Consider the following 20,260-nt stretch of genomic DNA (forward strand, 5'->3'; position numbering starts at 1 on the left):
GCCATCGACAGACTACATCTATTGGTGTTCTACATATTGTATCTAGTCCTAGGTAAATTTATAGATTATGACGTCCTTTCAACTTACGCACAAAATTTATTCTTCTCAGATGTTCTTTTTGAAATTTTGTATGCATTTTTATAGAGAGAAGGTGGTTTTAACTTTTAAAACAGAACTTTGAATTTGCGTTTGAAGATTAAATTTATTGAAATAAAGGTAAGTAAAGTGGACATCAGAAACCTTTAGTAGTGAATTTTTTTTTTTTTTGTAAGGTGTTTCTCAATGTTAGCCAGAAGGGCTATTACATTTTAACGCGGACGCGGATTTAGTAGAGAAATCGACAGACTTTATATTGTGATCATATCTTGGTGTTCTACGTAATGTACCTAGACGTATTTAAATTTATATGACGTCTCGTTAACTTTCGCACAAAATTTATTAATTTATGATGTTCCTTTTGAAGTTTTATGTTGATGATAACTACAATAAAACAAACAGATAAAACATTAACATGGCAGATAGATATAGCCACAAAGGAATATACGTTATTTAAAAGATGTGACGTACATTGAATACCTAGTAATATAATTATATAACGATATTTAGTAGTTAGATATGGCGATGAAAGTAATTTAAAATCACAAAGAAAGTAAATAATGCTTTATCAAGTAATGTACTTCTGTTTCATCAATATTTATATTCGATCAGACTTAATTTTCTACATTATTTTGACTAATAACAATGACAAATTTATCTTCGCATATAATCAGTTTAATAGCCGAAACATTAGGGTTTTTGATAACGATATTGTTTGCAAATTTCATGTTACTATATGCAAATATGATAACCATTTATAGTTGTGTAGATTTGGTGTTGTTTTATCGTAGATACTATCTTTACTTGTTTATATGTAGTAAGTACTTGTATTTACGTATCGATAAAGATGCATATTGATATTATTTAAAAAAATTTCTTGCCAAAATTTTAATAAGTCCACACAATGCTTTCTGCGCGAAGCAACTCGGACAGCGGTGTATGAAAACGGCGGCAGTCGAGTAATCATTCAGGATATTGCTTCGGGCAGGCGAATAAATTTTAATTACTCGCTCTCAGTAAGTAGATGGGATTATAAACTATTATAACTCGCATTATAATACACCGTATAATTTTATGGAATATCACGTAGTACCTACTCTGAAATATCACACACTTTTTCGATCATCGAACCCAATGTTCAGCCGCAGTGTTCCTAGTGCAAAAGTTGATGGGTAGGTAGTTATGGGTTATATTTTGAAATTTAGATTTCTTTGAATCTTCTCAAAGCTGATCTGATATGCAATATCTAATTGGTAATTGAAAAGTGCCAAACAGGAATATAGATTAGCCCACGAGTTTATTGGTGTGTACTGTGTAGTTCTGTATCCATCCCTCGATCTTTCTTTTACTTTATATTTATTTGAAAGGTTCATAAACAATTTACACAAATAGTTAATACCATAAATTAATTAAAAAATATACAATAAAATAAGAGGAACACCGGTATTATAAACTGTGCTACAGATACCTGCGCCCACCCCTCAAATTAAAGTAGAAATTTCTACCTTTATTATTTTTAAAAATAAAAATTACAATACATATAAAGATTAAAGTACATTACAATTATTACATTATATTACAGTTAAATTACAATTACATTACAATTATTTATAACCCAGGATCTAATCTAGACTACAGGCCCGTGTTGAAAAAATTATGGGTCATTTGACCCACCAGGTGACCTATCTAGAACGATATAAGAGCATTAAATAATAAGATTCAGCACTATGACATCACTTGTAAGTTGTAAGCTGTCCACCTGAGTGTAGATGAGAATTCGAAAGTTCAGGTAGAGATTTTTTCCTCTTTTCTCCATTATTTTTGTACGGCGTTGCGGAATAATGGAATAAAAGCAGTATAGAAATAGTATGACATAGATGCCGTACAAAATCAAATGACCAAATTTACTCCGGCAACTGTCGAAAAATAAAAATAAATTCCGACTTTGTGGACCACCATTTTTGTAATGCTGAATCTTATTATTTTATGCTCTTATATCGTTCTAGATAGGTCACCTGTTGGGTCAAATGACCCATAATTTTTTCAACACGGGCCTGTAGTCTAATCCTTATTATTTCGGCAACATATCAGAACTTTTTTTCATAATAGTGACTTTCTCTAAGAATTAGAAAAATTAGAATTTATCGGTACCCTTTCGTTATAATTTTCTACAGCAGTGCTTTAGTCAGGGGTTGGAAATAAGGCAAAAACCTTAAACTTACTTTTAAGTAATCCACATTGACAATAGAAGTTACTTAAAATGACTGGAAACTAGACTTATAAAAACATAGTATTTTCTAGGGTTTTATAAAAACATATTAGAATAAAGAGCAATCGTACTTTCTATGTAAAAACATATTGGCAAAACATGTTTTACATGTTTTTACTTAAAAATTGGCAAACGAATATAACGTTGAGAGTTCGGTGTCCCGTCGTGGGCGAACACAGTTACTGTCATGTGACTTACCCGTTTCTTTCCATCACATAAAAATATCTTTTTGGCACTAATTCATTTTACCTTGTATAAAAAATGCAACGGATGCATTATGAGTAAAGCATGTCTTTCATTGACAGTTGAGGTCGCAGTTTCGTAAAGATTTTATTTATTGAATAAAGTTTTTGTTAAAAGTAATGTGATGAGATAATGACTATTTTTTTATTTTGTCAATGATACTGATGCGATAATATGACGAATATATTGCTTATAAAAATGACAAAGTTTATATAAATATTGTTTATTTATTAGTCTTATGGCTAAAACCATTGTGTAACGTGATAAAATCCAAAAAATCTCACCATCTCGCGACTGAAAGTGGCGCGACAGATCAAAGAGTACCTAGGTAGTCAGTCGGTACCTATACTGCTTTCTGTGCAAATGTAGTCCTACATAACCTTTCTAAACATCCACTATTCTAAGTAAAACACTATTCATTTTTAATTCATTTTTCTGAACAGATGTTTCTCGAACTTTTTTTATTCTCTCGAACATGCACTTAACTTGCACTGACCTATTTTCCCTCCCTTAAATAACAACAGGTAAATAGGTATATTTACAATTTCACCTTGTCAGTTTATTATCTAATCTTAACTAAAGACCCTGTATTGCTAATAAAACTGCACATTATGCATCCTCATGAATAAATAAAACCTATCTATATTGAGGCGGACACGCATCTAAGGCGTGTAATTTTATGAATAAACCACAATACCTTATAGTTTATAATATAGCTAAAACTACATGGGAGGACATTTTTGTAATAGCGAATACGTAAAGGTATGCTCACAATTGGCTTCCACACTTTAATATTTCTTAAAACAGAGAATAGAAGAATAATATTATTTCCAGAACAGTGGAAAAGCAAAAGTTAAAGAACACAATGAGCTAAATTATAATAAAGGTCTAACACAATTACCTACTTGCCATTCTGGAAACAATACTGCAATAAGACTTCATGGTTTTGACATAAAGGCAATCGGAAAACATGGAATAAGAATAATCAAAGAAAAGGAGTAACTACTTCCTAGTACTTCTCTCGAGGTCTGATTTTTGAAGTCTGAAGTTTATTAACGTTTATTTTGGCATTCATCTTCGTATTTTTCCTGTTTTAATTTTTGCGGCAAAATAGAAATTTTAATTAGCATGTTATATTATTACTCGTGTTGTTTTAACAGAATCCCTGAAATCTTGATAAATGCACCAGTATTGTACTGTGTTATCACATTATGTTAATAAAGTATGAATTACCTATACATGTCGATCACGCGGCATTCTTCGCGCGCTTATTTCTGTTTCGAATAGCGTATTCAATTTGTACGTTAATGATTTTCCCTATATTTGCGTACGACCTGAACTTAAACACTAAAGGATATTAGTCGGTGACCTCGGTCGAGGATGTGGCCCTCATTAATAGTTCCCTTGTTGTATGACAATCACTGAATTGATAATTTCTTTACCAAAATATGTGATGCGGAAGTAGAATTCTACACTTTCGGTTTTGTGTCTATGTATAAAGCATTTGAATCCTGTAAAACTACATATCAAACAATTTATTTATTTGTGCACTTGCACTTTAAACTTTTACTATATGCACTTGCACTTTTACTGTATAAAATCTTAAATAGTACGTAGGTGTGATCATGCCAGCTGTTTTTATCTTATTTGTTTACTTCATTTGGGGTGACTGGGTTAATGTGCTTAATGCTTAAAAATGATGTGTGTGTATGTGTTATGTGACAGTGTATAATGTGTAGGTACACAATAATTAGAAGTAAATAATTTAAATGTATATTTTATTATAATAGATAACTTTTGGGGGGCGAGTCACCTTCGTCCGTAGGAGTATACCCGGAGTATGGATTCCCTACACGTGGCCCCTGGGTGGTGCTAAACAGGTGACATGGTGGGAGACTATTGTCGCGGCTATAATGACCACCCATCAGCTGAAGCCGTGTCGCCAAGCGTCCGCGTTCCGACACGATGAAGCTGATGTAGCCCCTGTGGAGACGGGTCGAATCAGTTGCGCTTATACAACCTGGACGATTTGACGCACACTTATGTTGTTGCACCTGGAGACTAGTCATGGAGGGTAGCGGGATCCGAGGCACGGTTCACCGCTGGCCGACCGCTAGTCAGTAGGGGGCCCAAGTAGCGTGCTAGCCACATGTGAAAGGCTGCCCCGCCAACTAGCGAAAAATCCCAAGATGCGCCATAGTGCCGGTTGGCGACCGGATGAGAGGGCCCTATGGACATCCTTGGGGGGGCTCGGGCGTCCCCGCAGTCTCCAGACTAGTCCCCATCAGTGTAGCTGATGAGTGTGTGTCTCAGGTCTAGAAGTATAACGCCTCGATTCACTGCCGTCTTCACACCTACTTCACTCTCTAAAACAAACATGAAAAAAGCAAGGTACAGGAATAAAGTTGTACAGCGGCAGCACTCCCTCTCGCTGAAAGTAGACCTCACTAACATCAGAGGTCTACACTCCAATCTCGCTGCAGTCCACTACCACCTCGAGACTCAAACTCCTTGTATCTTGTTCCTCACGGAGACGCAGATAAGATGTCCGTCTGATCTGGCGTACCTAACTTATCCCGGCTACACCCTGGAGCATAACTTTAAAGCTCGGTCTGGTGTGTGCGCGTACGTACGAGACGACATCTGCTGTCGGCGTCTCCGTTACCTTGAAGACCCCCATCTCTCTGTACTATGGATGCTGGTGGACACAGGCTTAGAGAAACTCATCTATGCTTGTGTCTACCGAGCGCACAGCGGAGACCAGGAGACAATCAGGCTCACAGAGTATCTAAGTGAGGCGGCGGATACTGCTCAACACAAATACCCTTCCGCTCAGCTAGTGCTTCTGGGGGATTTTAATGCCCACCACCAGGAGTGGCTATACCCATACCAGTGCACTGACCTAGCTGGGAGAGAGACGCGTAAACTCGCTATAGCGTTAAATCTCACCCAGCTGGTTCAAGGAGCGACGCGGGTTCCTGATGTTGAGAGTCATACAGCCAATTGCTTGGACCTTCTGCTGACAACAGATCCAGACCGTTACTCGGTGGCGATTTCATCGCCGCTTGGCAGCTCCGATCACTGTCTGGTGAAATCTGTATCCGTCTACTCGCCGCCCGATCCCAGTCCCAGGGGCTCTCGGCGCGTGTGGCGATACAAGTCAGCAGATTGGGACGAGATGCGTTCCTTTTTTGCATCTTATCCCTGGCGGCCTGTCTGCTTTTCTTCTGAAGACCCTTCAACCTGTGCGGATGCTGTGACTGATGTGCTGCGGCAGGGAATGGAGTACTTTATTCCATTCTCCGATGTAGCCACCTCCAGCAAAGCTCAACCCTGGTTCAGAGCCGATTGCAGACGCGCTGAAGCGCTTAAGCATGAAGCATATCTGGCTTGGGTTGATGCTCGACACCGCAAGGCCAAGGACTTGTCAGAGAAGAAGAAAGCCTTCAACCGGGCCGCCAAGTCCTGCAAAAAGGCTCTACGGAAAGCTCGATTTGACCATGTCAGCCGTATAGGGAACAAACTGGCTTCTTACCCCTCTGGTAGCAAAGCGTTTTGGTCCCTGGCTAAGGCGGTTGAATCGAATTTCTGCCGCCCCTCACTTCCTCCACTGCTGAAACTGGATGGGTCGTTGGCTCACACCGCCGTAGAGAAAGCGAACCTTTTTGCTTCTCTTTTCGCGGAAAATTCTCGTCTTGATCCCGCAAATGCGAAACCTCCCAGTCTACCTGGATGCGAGGTGAACATGCCGGAAATTCGCATCCGTCAGACTGAGGTTCTTAAAACGCTGCGGAATCTTGACGTGAATAAAGCCAGTGGCCCTGATGGAATTCCAGCCATAGTTCTTAAAACCTGTGCACCTGAACTTGCTCCTGTTTTGACGCGCCTCTTTCGCCTCTCGATGACGACTGGAATAGTACCAAAATCTTGGAAACTTGCCAACGTGCAGCCCGTGCCCAAAAAAGGCAGTCGTGCCGACCCCTCCAACTACAGGCCAATTTCAGTCACGTCCATACTCTGTAAGACTATGGAGCGTGTACTGAACAGCCGGCTCCTGGCACACCTAGAAGCGAACGACCTCCTCAGTGACCGACAATACGGGTTCCGCCGAAACCGGTCCACTGGGGATCTTCTAGCGTACGCCACCTACATCTGGAGCGAGGCCATCGAGAATCATGGTGAAGCACTTGCTGTCTCCCTTGATATCTCGAAGGCCTTCGATAGGGTCTGGCATGATAGTCTTATTGGCAAGCTTCCATCCTACGGTCTGCCTGCTGGTCTCTGCGCCTGGATCTCAGATTTCCTGAGAGACCGGTCGATTCGAGTAGTCGTCGACGGCTGCTCGTCCGACCAATTGGCTATTAATGCCGGTGTCCCTCAGGGATCAGTTCTCTCCGCAACACTCTTCCTGCTACACATTAACGATCTGCTGAGACCCGGTATCTATGGGTACGCAGACGATAGCACTGTTGTGGAGAGATATGCATCTAGCGCGCGAGCCAGTGCGGCACAAATCCAGTCGCTACGGGAGGCGATGGTCGAACGCATGAACTTGTCCTTACAGGCTGTCTCCGAGTGGGGTGAGGCCAATCTGGTCAAGTTCAACGCGTCCAAGACCCAGGCGTGTCTATTCTCCGCAAAACGGAGTCCATTCAACCTGACTCCGTCCTTCCAAGGTGTATCCGTGCCGATAACTGACCGCCTCGAGCTTCTTGGAATCACCTTAACGCCTACTCTTAATTTTGGTTCATACATTGAATCCAAAGCCCAAGTAGCCTCAAAAAAGCTCGGTATACTGGCGAAGGTGAGGCAGTATTTCAGCCCGGGACAGTTGCTCAATCTCTACCAAGCACAAGTCCGTTCGTGCATGGAATACTGCTCTCACCTCTGGGATGGATCTGCCAAGTACCAGCTGGAGTCGCTTGAGGCGATTGAGAGGCGTGCCAAGAGGCTCATAAACGACGATGTGCTAGTAGGCAAAAAACTCCAGAGCCTCGCTCATCGTCGCAGAGTGGCAAGTCTATCGGTTTTTTACCGGATACACTTTGGAGAGTGCGCTGCGGAATTGCACGACTTAGTTCCGCCATCCCCATTTTACCATCGTTCGTCGAGGCGCACAGATTCTAGGCATCGCCACATGGTTGACGTTCCATGTACCCGGACTAAGCGGTTCGGATCGACATTCTTTATTCGAACCGCTAGGGACTGGAACATGCTTCCTGAGTCTGTGTTCCCCGATGAGTACAATATGGGGGTCTTCAAGAGGAGAGTGAACAGGTACATTCTAGGGAAGCACGCTCCATCTTAGGCCACATCTCAGCTTACCATCAGGCGAGATCGTGGCCAAGCGCTCCCCTATCGCAGCATAAAAAAAAAAAAAAAAAAAAAAAAAAAAAAAAAAACTTTAAGCAGCTTATAGCATTACAGTAGGAATGATCTAAGCAGTAGGTACATCTTTAAATATGTACCTATTATATCATTTAGGTTACGACCGTAGTAGTAGTAGTATTTCTCTGATCATCTTATTGAAAACAACAATATGAAATACAGAAAAATAAGTCCGAGCAAACATAAAAAAAAATACTAAAAAATAAATGAAGACAGAAACCTCAGTCGTAACTCGTAGTCTTAGCTTATGGCTAGATCAACTTTGCTAACAGGTTTGATCAACACTTATGAAAAGTGAATTAATTAACCATTGCTCTAAAGACATAAGATAGGATATATTATAATATTAACTTCATTTAAAGGATAGGCAATACAAGTGATAACTGCGTTAAAAACAACCGACTTCAAACTTGCACTTGCAAAATTTACAAATACCTACAGACAATCCTACAGACAAAAATGCTCATAAAATAAAAACTACTGGGCCTATCCGAATAAAATTTTTATGGGACCAATTCGACACCATCCCGCATCGAACAAAAAAAGAATCACGTAAATCGGTTCAGAAACCTCGGAGTAATCGGTGTACATACATAAAAAAAAAAAATATACCGGCCGAATTGATAACCTCGTCCTTTTTTTTGAAGTCGGTTAAAAACTTAAAATTTGCATTTTCACTTCGTTTTCGTTAAAACTCATTTTTCGGAAAGACACACCAAAGCAGCAACACAATAATAATTAATTCTGAAGTTATAATATGAATTCGAAAAGTAAGAGCGTAAAGAATAATCATAATTAACCTTTTAAACGGTAAATAAATTGGATGATTGCGATACACATCACAGATAAAATGTAAAAATTGATATCTAATAATTTTAAGGAAAGCATAAAAATGTAATATTTCGATATTTTTTTTATTTACTTTTCCATATGCGACTAAACAGCTAAAACACCTATTAACTCATTTAGTTACTTACAAGTGCTTACAATGAATATTTTTTTTGGTTTTAATTTTAATTCAAAATTCAAAAATGGAAAGACAACTTTTTCACAAACGTTAGCGCCGTGTGAGGCGCGGGCTGCAGGCGTCGCGATTGGATACAGATTAAAAATATTATGTATGTTGTCGCTATATTTTTGCCGCGCTTTTGTGCAAACGTTTACACATAAAAACATCCATATATGCGAGGAAACTTGTATATAATGCCAGTACATATGTAGGAGCCGCGGGAAGTATACGTGCGTGTAAAACCGTGCGTCTATTTTCACGATATTTCGGTCAACTTTTTATAGAAGTGGTATATCGGTCGATGGGAATTATGTGATGTTCAGCTTTACGTTGCTAAATAATCTGTGATATTTTGTGGACATTAATTTAAAATAGTGTAATTAATATAAGTAATACAATGGCAGACGAAAAGTAAGTTGTCAATATATAATTCGATTAGTATGAAAAGGTGCCATAATAGATTACGTCCGCGTCGTTATAATTAAAAACTGTATTATTTACTTGTAAAATATTAGAACTTTATAGAATCACAAGTTAACAAATAAGTAATTAGCAAAAATTGGTAAGAATATGTGATTTTTTTTTATTTGGTTAGAAAAATAGCAATAATGACTTATGCAAAGTACAGGACAATTTTTAAAATAATTTCTTAGAGGGCTCTAGTTTTTCATGAAAATGGAAGAAATTTCAATTTTACTATCGAAGATACAAATCTAAGTTGGTCTTAATTTACTTCTAAGTTACAAATATAAAATACTACGAATTAAATTTAAATAAAATGTTAAAATACTTACGCGAAGAAAATACTAGCAATGTTATCAAGAGTACGCCCATAGTAAAGTAACTTGCATACAAATTATTTGATAATGGCAGCAAATAGACATAAGCCACAGTTGTGTGCGGTATATTAATGCTTATTATATTTATGTAGTTAAAGAAAAGTAAAGAATGAGAATAAACAACGTGTTTCGTAATAAGAGTTTTTTATTGACTATTTGTTAAAATTAAAAACTTCGAGATAAATTACGAAATGGTGGCATTGAAAGGGACATAATATTATTTATTTAGTTACATACGTATTTAAATAATATATTGCATTAGTCTTCAGTGTGTAATGTGTAACCTGGACGTTAAAAATACACAATAATTTATCACTTAAAGTATATATGTTACTATTAGCTGCGGCCAACTAGGAATTTGTTTATTTATTTATTCCTCTATTGTACTAACGGTTGTCTGGAAGAAATCGCTCTTAGCGATAAGACCGCCAATTGTACTTAGTTTAAACTAAGTACGTGCAATAAAGTATTAATAAATAAATTTGTTTTAACGATAATTATTTACCGCGGGTACAAATCGAGATAACGCATTTTATTCCAAAGTCTTGTAAAGTGGAATGTAGGCTATGCATTCTATGTCTAGGTTTGAAGTGACTAAAATCCGGTATACACCGTTAAAAAGCTAGTACATTGGTTTTTACGTATATTTTGTAAGCTTAAAGAGAAACACTCCTTTATTATTTGCAAATTTTACTTTATTGAGGTCGCATTTTGAATATTTGTGCATATTAATAACTCAGCCCCCGGAATCACAGACCGATCGAACCGATGGGGGCTCAATGGGTTAAATCAAAATTATTGAAATTTATAAAAAGTGATTGGAACGAAGAAAGCTTTTATACTGTCTTGATAACAATAGATTTATTAAGTCGAGAAATGTTTAATGTTTTTTGATGTACCTAGTCGTGGGGACTGGATTGTCCTAAATATGTGAACCATTTCGAAGTTTCCATGAATGTAGTGTGAATTGCATCAGAATCACTTGGAAAACTGTCTGAAAATTGTGCAATAAGAAAGAAAGAAATATTGCTGTGCAATTAGGTAATTTTCAATAAGATACATTTTAATAGGTTGAATATGTATAATAAATAAATTTTCTATGGTAGTTAATTAGTAAATTTTCTAAAATTTTATACACATTCGTGGTAGGTAGAAAATAAATAAGGTGTTTGTAATTTTTTTGAATATAAAAAAACGCGTTTATTTAAAACATAAAATATAATAATAAATCTTGTCTACTTGATTATTTATTATGCATTATTTATTTATTATTATTGTCAATGTTTAGTCGTATATAAATATGAATTACCGTACTTGGGGTCTTTGCTGTAGTCTAGCTGTCATGTTATGTTATTATTGTATTAAAATTGTTTTAATAAATATAAGAATGTTAGTTAATAACATTATGAAATTATTATTTATTAAAGGACGGGTCTCTTGAAGTTTTAATTACTTGTACATAAGGGCACCTTCTTAATTATATTAATTATATACATATGCAATTATACAAAACGTAATACTACAAGCTTTAATTATTTAGGTTTAGGTTATATAGGTACATACTAATAGGCATTGCTTTCAAGTTTGAATAGATTTTTCCGATTATTGTAATATTTTTTGACGAACACGTTTACTGGGTTGCACTGTAGATCTGCTTGATAGGTAGTATCCTAGGGAACCGTTCATCATAACTCGTTTAAGTCGAATAAACTTATATATTTTTTTTTATATGGAGGCAAAGCCATAAATTATTTTAAAAGGAAATATAAATTATATTTCAATCACGTATCTACGTTTCATAAAAATAATGTAGGTAACGATAAAGTCAAATGCTTGATTTTTCATGCTTCTTTTCCATTCTGTTAAGAGCTTCGTGTTATTTACAAACCCAATTGTTTCACCCACATGTCGTAGTACGTATACTATTATGTTATCTGTGGTAGTATTAAGAAAGTGCATATAGAGCAAGTGACCATTAATGTAGGTGCAAGGTTAAGGTTTTTGGCGGGCTTCCAAAGTACTTCGGTATCACGCGACGATAACGTGCGGTCAACGTACTGTCAAGCGAGCGTTTATCTCTTGTTTGTGTTTATTTGTTTACTTTAAACATTATTTTATTGTATTCCGTGTATCAAAGTTGCAATCTGGAAGGTTCAAGATATGCGTTTGTGAGGCGATTTAGTAAGAAACGGTGATGTTTCAGAAATGACGACTGTGTTTACGTGGTAACTATGTCGTAATCAAAAATTGTAGGGAATATCTTTTTGCAGGGAATTACGTATGACCATGCGTTTCATATTAGATATTTCAGTAGTTTTGCATGACACATATTGTTTTTCTTTGGTACAAATATGTTTTTCGAATACATTATTCGTACTTAGCATGCACATTTAATTCATTTTAAAATAGCATTTTCCAGTGTCTTTTTGGTACGTAGTGCTAATTAGAAAAGTTGACGTAAATCTGTGAATGTTATTCATCAGTTTATAAAAGGAAGGCGTGGAAGCGAAGCCAAGATATTATAATTATCGGTCAAAGTCCACTCCATTTTCGTTGGATGTCTTGCCAAACTCTGAAATAAGAAATACCAATTCAGTCATCATGAATTGTCAATGAAATACGTTATTTTTATGTGACCTTCGAAGTGTTTGCTTGACAAAGATGAAATTTCTCAAAATATTGGTATGAATAAGACTTTAGCAGGACAGGAAAATTTTGTTTTCGGAAATTTATTTTTGGAAGAATTTACATGTACAATGAGGTAAATTTTGATACAAAGAAACACCCGGAACTGATAAAATAATACCTTTCATCTTATAAGTGTCTAGATCATAATATAAGACTGTTTTCATCTTATCTTACAAGTAAAAGTTTGTTACATTTTATGATCCATACTTTAAACTATATCTCCATTACAATATAATATGACAAGTAGATTATTGTAATCTTATTTATGACACTATAATGGAGATAGCAACAGTTTTTCGATAACAGCTGTTTGATGGCAATCTTATTATAATCATTGATAATGCTCACATAATATCATGCACTTTGTGTATGACACTTAGGATTTATGCACACTATTATTATTAACAGATTACTTATGATTTTTTCTAGCTTCATGTCTCTCTTTTCATAAAGCAATAAACTTTTCCGGTTCTATCCATGTAATCAGTCAAAGATACCCCCATAGCCAAACCAACGGCTATGCTAAATGACGTTCAGTCAAGTCGTTGAACGTTCAATTAAATGTCGTCATTCAATGAACACACTAGTCATGCAATCAAATACCAGATTCAAACAGATAATGGCGACATATACGCATACAATATATTAAATATTTTTACATGTAGAGAAATATAATAATTTGTTTTACGCTTTCTAATACATATAGATATTAGATATGTTAGAAATAATCCTGTTGGTCGTACAGATAATTGCGAATTTGTATGCCATGTTTAAATGAGCGAATATTTTTATACAGTCAATTATTATATCAGTATGCTCTTGGCTAAACCATATCTTATCTATTTCATCAAAGTAACACGTCTAGAAGAAATGATATGTTCGAGTGTTCGGGATAAAGTGGTATTTGTTTTCACTTTATATCTTGAAATTACGTATAAATCGGTATACTTATACATAGCATCGATTGTTTCTTTTTGCAAAATAATCGTTACGTATAGTGACGAAACTGATAATATACAGTTCGAACAGCCGGTAAACAAATATTTATTTAACTAATTACAGAAAAAGACAGTGTACAACTTATTTGGCGGCCTTATTACTTAGTAGTGATCTCTTCCAGGCAACCACGGTAAACAAACAAAAGATTACTAATTTACTTACCAGATAGGACGGCGCCCGTAAAAAGATGGTAATTTGAATATGTATATATTATTTTTACCAAAGTAAACTATTTAGAATGTTATGTTCAGGATTTTTAAGATTTTCTAGTATATTTTAAATACTTGGAATATTTCTTTCTGTATAGTTTTTCTATTTATCTGGACAACTAACTAACCATATAGTTAGTTATTTTAGGGTAATGGAGGTATCTGTTTCTATTTTCCTACAACATCAGCCAAATCGGTATAATTTTTATTTCAAATATTCCATAGACGATCCGGAATATTCATTTTAGACATAGGTTTTGGTAGGTACAAAGTGGTTCTTAATAAAATATATTTTTTGCTTATTAGTGAACTTTGAAATTAATAAAGTTTATTACTAACATTCCCATATTTACGTGTTGATAACGTATTTATTTTCACTTCAAATACACATACATAAAATTAATACATAACCTACATATTTAACCGACGTTTCCAAAAAGTTGTTTAATAAATGAGATTCATTTTATTGTAAAAATATATTTGTCTATTAATCCTTATTTTAGAATCTGAAGTGGTATCTTCCTCTTCAGAACGTGGGTGACTTCTTGTAGAAAAGATTTCTTCATTTATTACGAAGACAATGCATAGAAACGTAAACACTTATAATATTGAGTTTTATGTAATATCGTAATGCGACACTAAGCAGTGACCAGATGCATTCGAGATGAGATTATTCTAATATTACGTAAAAATAATGTAATAATGTTTAACGACTGATTATTGTTAGAATATCAAACCGCTACGACTAACGGGAGCGGAGCAGCAATAAAAATGTTTCCTTTTGAGAGTAGACTGGTAAACAAAACGTAAACTGGTAAACTAATCTTTGAAGCATAGTCAATCCTTAAAAGCAGATATATTTTAGAGTTAAGTCGTAATTATGTACCGTTTATGAATATTCTACAAGTAGGTCATCAAATGTATTTAAAATCCGTCAAATTTATCGATCGGTGTCCGAAATCCATACTAATGTTTTTAATATAAAAATACGATTAGCATTTTAGCATACTGGCTCGAATGTAACTTATCTAGACCTTATTTAATATGAGAAATAAATCATTTTCTAATAGCAAATCTATAGATAACATAATTATTTTAATATTCATATCGCCTCTTTGCGAGAAAAACGTGATATTTCGCAAAATGTTTTTTTTTTTTTATTTGATAATCGAAACCGCCGTATTCAACTTTATTTTGTGCAAAAACGTGGTGTTTTAAAAGTGAAGGACAGCGAGACCATGAGCGAAAAGGACGTCACTACAGTGGTACGTTGTGTTATCGCGTTGTCCCTTTCACATAGTACTCTGTTTTCAACACTGTGACAAGTTAGTTTTCTCTTTAAGCGCCAAAGGTAAGGAGCTCTCAGTTTTCTGCAAAAACGTGATATCACGAGTGTACCACAGTTTTATTGCAAACATATCTTTAAATTCAGTGATATTTTTTGTTATTATACTGTGGGAAAGCAATATAACTCGGTTTTCTTGAAAAAATGTTTCAAATGCAACTTTTTATAAAATCTGATATCACGTTGTTGTTGAAATAATAACATTTTTGAATTGTGATATCATAAGGTGTAACATTGTTGATGATGAATGGTTTTTTATTACAAGAAATGAGTGATGGTCATTTATTGTTGTTCCGTTTTTATAGATATGTTTCTTATTTCAATGCAATACATAATGATTTATCACGTTGTAAGCACTAAAAGAAAATACTATTAAGACTTATTTTTTCAGATGGGGACGCGGTCCAAATACTTAGTTTTATTAGCAACAAAAGAAAATAATGACGGAGAACAAAGCAATTCCATTTCTCAAATGGAAATACATGAAAATGAAAGCGACAACAATAATATCGAGCAAGGCGATTCAACTTTTCCAATGGAAACTAACTATGAAAGCAACCGAAATGAGGAGGTGACTGGTTGCAGCGCTGCAGCAGTTGCCGAATGTAAGTAACATTATTAGTTAATTTTATTGTATGTAATGTTATTCGACGCCCGTCTTTTCGTGTGTTTCGTGTGAGGCTTATAGATGGTAAAGTGAAGCGTGGAAAACATTATGGTAGTTATCATAATATTTATCATTTTGATATTGTTTTAGACAAAGAAGACTCAATGGTCACTAATCGTCGCCGTTGTGAATCAACTAGTAGTAGCACCAGTAGTTCCTCAAGTAGCAGTAGTTCATCAAGCAGTGGTCCGTCTTTCTACGAAGGTATAAATTTAATAAAACTCATATTATTGTGGGTACTCGATAACTGTATCTTACATTTATTTACTGACTTATAGATAATTGAAAGTTTAATAGATTTTTTTTGGTTTTTTTTTAGATAGTGATGATTCCGTAAAAGACCCCAACTATGAAATTATGAAACCAGCACGTGTGAGCTCTTCAGAATCTGACGACAACAATGACGTCTATACCAACATCGACTTTCGAAAGGATCAAGACGTTTTTCATTCTAGTGCAGCTACTGTAAGCACAGTACTCAATGCTATAGACCTGAATGTGACCCCAACAGATGAGCATGAAATTGTATTTCATACCGTAAATCAACAGGACCTGCTAATATCAGAAAATGAACCACCTGCCGTCGAAAATGTTAGCACCACGCAAGTAGAGTCAAATGAACCAGATAATACCCCTACTAAAAAAGGTAAAAAAAGGCCCAAAAGAGAATTATTATGGAAAAAAAATGTTGCGAAGCGACTAAGAAACTGTGGAAAATCATACAAATCAACAAAAACTAATAAAATTATACCGGAACGTAAACTAAAACCATCTTGCAAAGAAACATGTACATTTAAATGTGGATCTAATATCACTGAGGAGCAAAGACAACAACTTTTAAAAGAATACTGGGATTTAGGCGAGATTGAAAAGCAATGGTCTTTCATCGCAAACAATATCGAAGTAGTCGTCCCTAAACATCGATACGTTAAAGTTAATCCGGACGGAACCATAGCATTAAATCGTGATAATAATAATAGAGTATGTAAACTGTTTTTTAAGAACACTTTGGGGATTAATAATCGCCCTATAGAGACGGCTTTAAAGAAAAAAAATAAAGATACTAACATTTCATTAATGAAAGATAATCGAGGAGATTTATGTTTTGATAATTATTATTTTTTGTTTAGAATTTTGCTTACTTTATAAACATACGTTTATAAAGTAAGCACTTAATTGTGCAAATTTACTGATTACTTAGTTTATGACCGAGACTGAAAACTTAGATTACTAGTTTTTTGAGATTATATAATTAAGATGATTACAATGTAAGAAGAAATAAGCATAAAGTGAGAAGAATATTGATTACATTCAATAAAGGCTGACTAACTGTTGATTAGTAATAGTTTTGTCCAAAGAAACCACTGTTTAGCTACAACTATTTCATCTGTTTAATAAATGTTTCTAATTTCAACAATGTGTTTTTATATTATAATTTAGCATAAAATAAAAATAATAGCATCAACAACGTGACAGATTAATTTGCTACATCGTTCTTCTTATACTTTTTCAGAAAAAATGTGACATATTTTTTCCTTTTTTTTTTAATGCTTTTTTTGTCCTAAAATCTTTTAAATTAGGGTATTTTTTTTGCATTATGCAATAGTTAATAAGATAATTCATATAATTTGTTATAGATGTAACCCATAAAAACGTTCATTTACCTAATATACCTTTTTGAAAGTTTAAAAATGCTCTCCTGTAAAATCGCCTTTTTCGAAATAACACGGTTTCGTCGCAAAGAGGCGATATATATACAGGTTCTCTGAATGTTTGTTAAATAAAGCGGTGTATAAACAAAATTAAATACTAGTGTGATATTTTGTATCGTTTTGTTGTTTGTTTCTAATTTCTATCTATATAGGTACCTAACACTTAACATTTTGACCATTTTGACTTATTAAAAAAAAATACACTTGAATATTTTTCGTAGTTTTAAAGAAATCTGGTTTAAACCACTATAAGCACAAGTAGAAACCCTTCAATTAGTAATCGTGGCATTGTTGACACTGTTATCTATTATCATTTATCATACAACAAAATAATATTCTAATAGTAACGAAGTGATGCAACGCATTTGATCTGGGATATTTAGGTTTAGTTCAAGGATCTGGTGTCAACTAAGAGGAAATTTCTAGAAATTAAATCGTTATCTAATATTGAATGTGAAATAAATATAAAGGACTGTTATCCTATAAGAGAAAGTACCTAATTAATGTATTATTTAGGAACATAACATCTAGAAATGATATAAAATAATTCATATAGGTGGTATTTTAAATCTTGAAATTGTTTAAATATAAGTAATACATTATTGTACAGATCATTATTGTATAATGTTATATCACTAATGCGATAAAATTTACTTTTCCATAGTTACAAAAGATTGTTTACTTATTCGAAATAATGTGGTAGGTCTTTAATCTTATTAGCGCATGCTTAAAAATATGAGAGGTTATCGTAATTTTATTGTTTTTGTAGACATAAAGAACTACAAAGTACACACACATACAGTAGGTATAGGTATGAAACCGTGCTCAAGTATGAAACTATCGTATTATCATGCCTTGATAGTGAATATTTTCCATTAACAGCTATTGAGGCTTTTCTAATAATACAATTTTTCTTACAAAATAATATAATAGGTACCGACCTATAAAATTGTATATAAATATACTTCCTTACCGAGCTGTAATTATTCTCTTATTTTTAAATTAGTTATTAATTTCACATTCAAAAAAAAAATCCATAAATCTATCTCCGTGTATCGCGAAACGTAATTCGTGTTATCGCGATATAGGGAGGGAGCACTAAATTATAATAGCGGTTGTAATTATATGTCAGTAAAACTGCATAAAAATATGTATTACAGAGAAGTCTCAAAATATCAGTAAGAACGTACTTACTGCCTAATCTTTATTGAAGCCTTTCATAACACTCAGTATGCATATCAGTAACAAATATTGACTTTAATCGATAGTTCACAGCTTGTCCGATTATTACAAATCACTTATCAGTTACATCTATGGAATGACAGTCTAGTTTCCGCCGGTACTATGCGTTCTACCGACGCGTTGTGAGTTGTTTATTAGTTTAAAGTTGTTAAAATATTAATTAAAACTAATATTGATTTAAAAACTAGTGAAAATATGCTATTTGTTTATTTAAAGCGTCACGTAAATAATTTTGAAATGTTTATGTTAACTTGTTTAATTTTAACTATTATATTTTAAGATTTTTTTGTTTACAAAAAGTGATTTTTTTATAATATAAATAGGTTATTTCGTATTTCAATGTCCACTAGGTGCTGGTCCACACCAAGTACTTCAAGACACGAGGTTCCAAATTATGGTTCTGTGTAAGTTTTGTACTTTATAAAATGAGGGTAGTTTGATATAATGTATTGTAATGGTGATTGTTGTAAAACTGATTGTAAACTCAGGTAGAATTTATGGAATTTATTTATATTTTGAATTCTCCTTTTATTTTGTCAAAAAACTTGGGATATTAGTAGTTTTGTAGAGTGGATTATAAATGCATACTTTTGTTTTGCATCTATCGGAAAGTTTGTCTTTCGTTAGTTAAATTACGATCTTATTGATGCTAATCTTAACAAACTACCTACCTATATTAGGTATTATCTTATCTTGGGTTGATATAACGATCAATATGTGTATGTTTATGATTAATATTTCCAAAATAGATTAAAATTGTGACAATTTTGAAAACATGTAATATTTTCAGATTGTACAGATCGTTATTGTCTAACTAACAAACAATACATTATAAGATAGACATCAGATAACCATATTTTTTTAACTTTATTGGTACAATTAGGCATATATTATAATCAATAATTATAATACGTATCTCTTGTACGACAAATAAAGAATTAAAAAAAATCTCTTTTACTTGAACTTTATCGCGATTTCTAAAATCGTTGAAAGATGCAAAACACACGCATATGACGTAGTAACATAATTGTGATACTTACGGTTTACGTTCGGCTAATTAGAGCAATTGATAATGACCGCCGATTCACTGTGCGCTTCCTTTGTTTGATCTAAAGTAGTCTGTGAATGACAAATATTGCATAATTTTTTAACGACTAACTACCAATAATGTTTTGAAATGGTTTTCAATGATAGGAATTTTTTTATAGAATGCTTGTAGCGATGTAGGTAGTAGGAATTATTAGATGCGTAGGTATACTTAAAATTGTTTACTTTTATATCCCATAGCATAATAGAAACTTTTTACAGTTATCGCAAAAATAGTAGGAAATTTAAAGATAGAAAAAACAATCCCGATCGTTCGTATAGTTTTGCGGTAAATAGTAACAAAACAATTAGTTACTCTCCTACTTTGTAGCATTGATAAAAGTCATGAATATGAATAAAAACAACATTTAATAAGCTCGTGATTAACATTAACCTCGGAATTATCATGTGACTAAGAATAGGGGTGTGTGTGGAATGCAATCGTTTTGTTAAATTGTCAACGAATAA

General features: G+C 34.2%; 2 protein-coding genes across 4 annotated transcripts in view; both read left to right on the plus strand.

Moving 5' to 3' along the window:
- The first annotated feature begins 9,217 nt into the window (after positions 1–9,217).
- The window catches only part of LOC123692453 (facilitated trehalose transporter Tret1-2 homolog), a 29,296-nt gene continuing 18,253 nt past the window's right edge, over positions 9,218–20,260 (plus strand). Inside the window, exons 1-2 of one of the 3 annotated variants that reach the window (XM_045637200.1) lie at positions 18,790–18,828; positions 19,057–19,110. In XM_045637200.1, the coding sequence (XP_045493156.1) occupies positions 18,809–18,828; positions 19,057–19,110 (74 nt within the window). In that variant the 5' untranslated portion in view covers positions 18,790–18,808. Of the gene's footprint in view, positions 9,417–18,789; positions 18,829–19,056; positions 19,111–19,133; positions 19,195–20,260 lie in introns of those variants that run through there. The other 2 variants (XM_045637202.1, XM_045637201.1) reach the window with 2 other exon arrangements.
- On the plus strand, positions 14,878–16,048 carry LOC123692454 (osteocalcin 2-like). The gene is made up of 2 exons (XM_045637204.1): positions 14,878–15,690; positions 15,843–16,048. Exons 1-2 carry the CDS (start codon positions 15,477–15,479, stop codon positions 16,028–16,030), a joined length of 402 nt encoding a protein of 133 aa, XP_045493160.1. The 5' UTR covers positions 14,878–15,476; the 3' UTR covers positions 16,031–16,048.

This window comes from Colias croceus, chromosome 6 (genome assembly GCF_905220415.1).
Source record: "Colias croceus chromosome 6, ilColCroc2.1".
Taxonomy (NCBI): domain Eukaryota; kingdom Metazoa; phylum Arthropoda; class Insecta; order Lepidoptera; family Pieridae; genus Colias; species Colias croceus.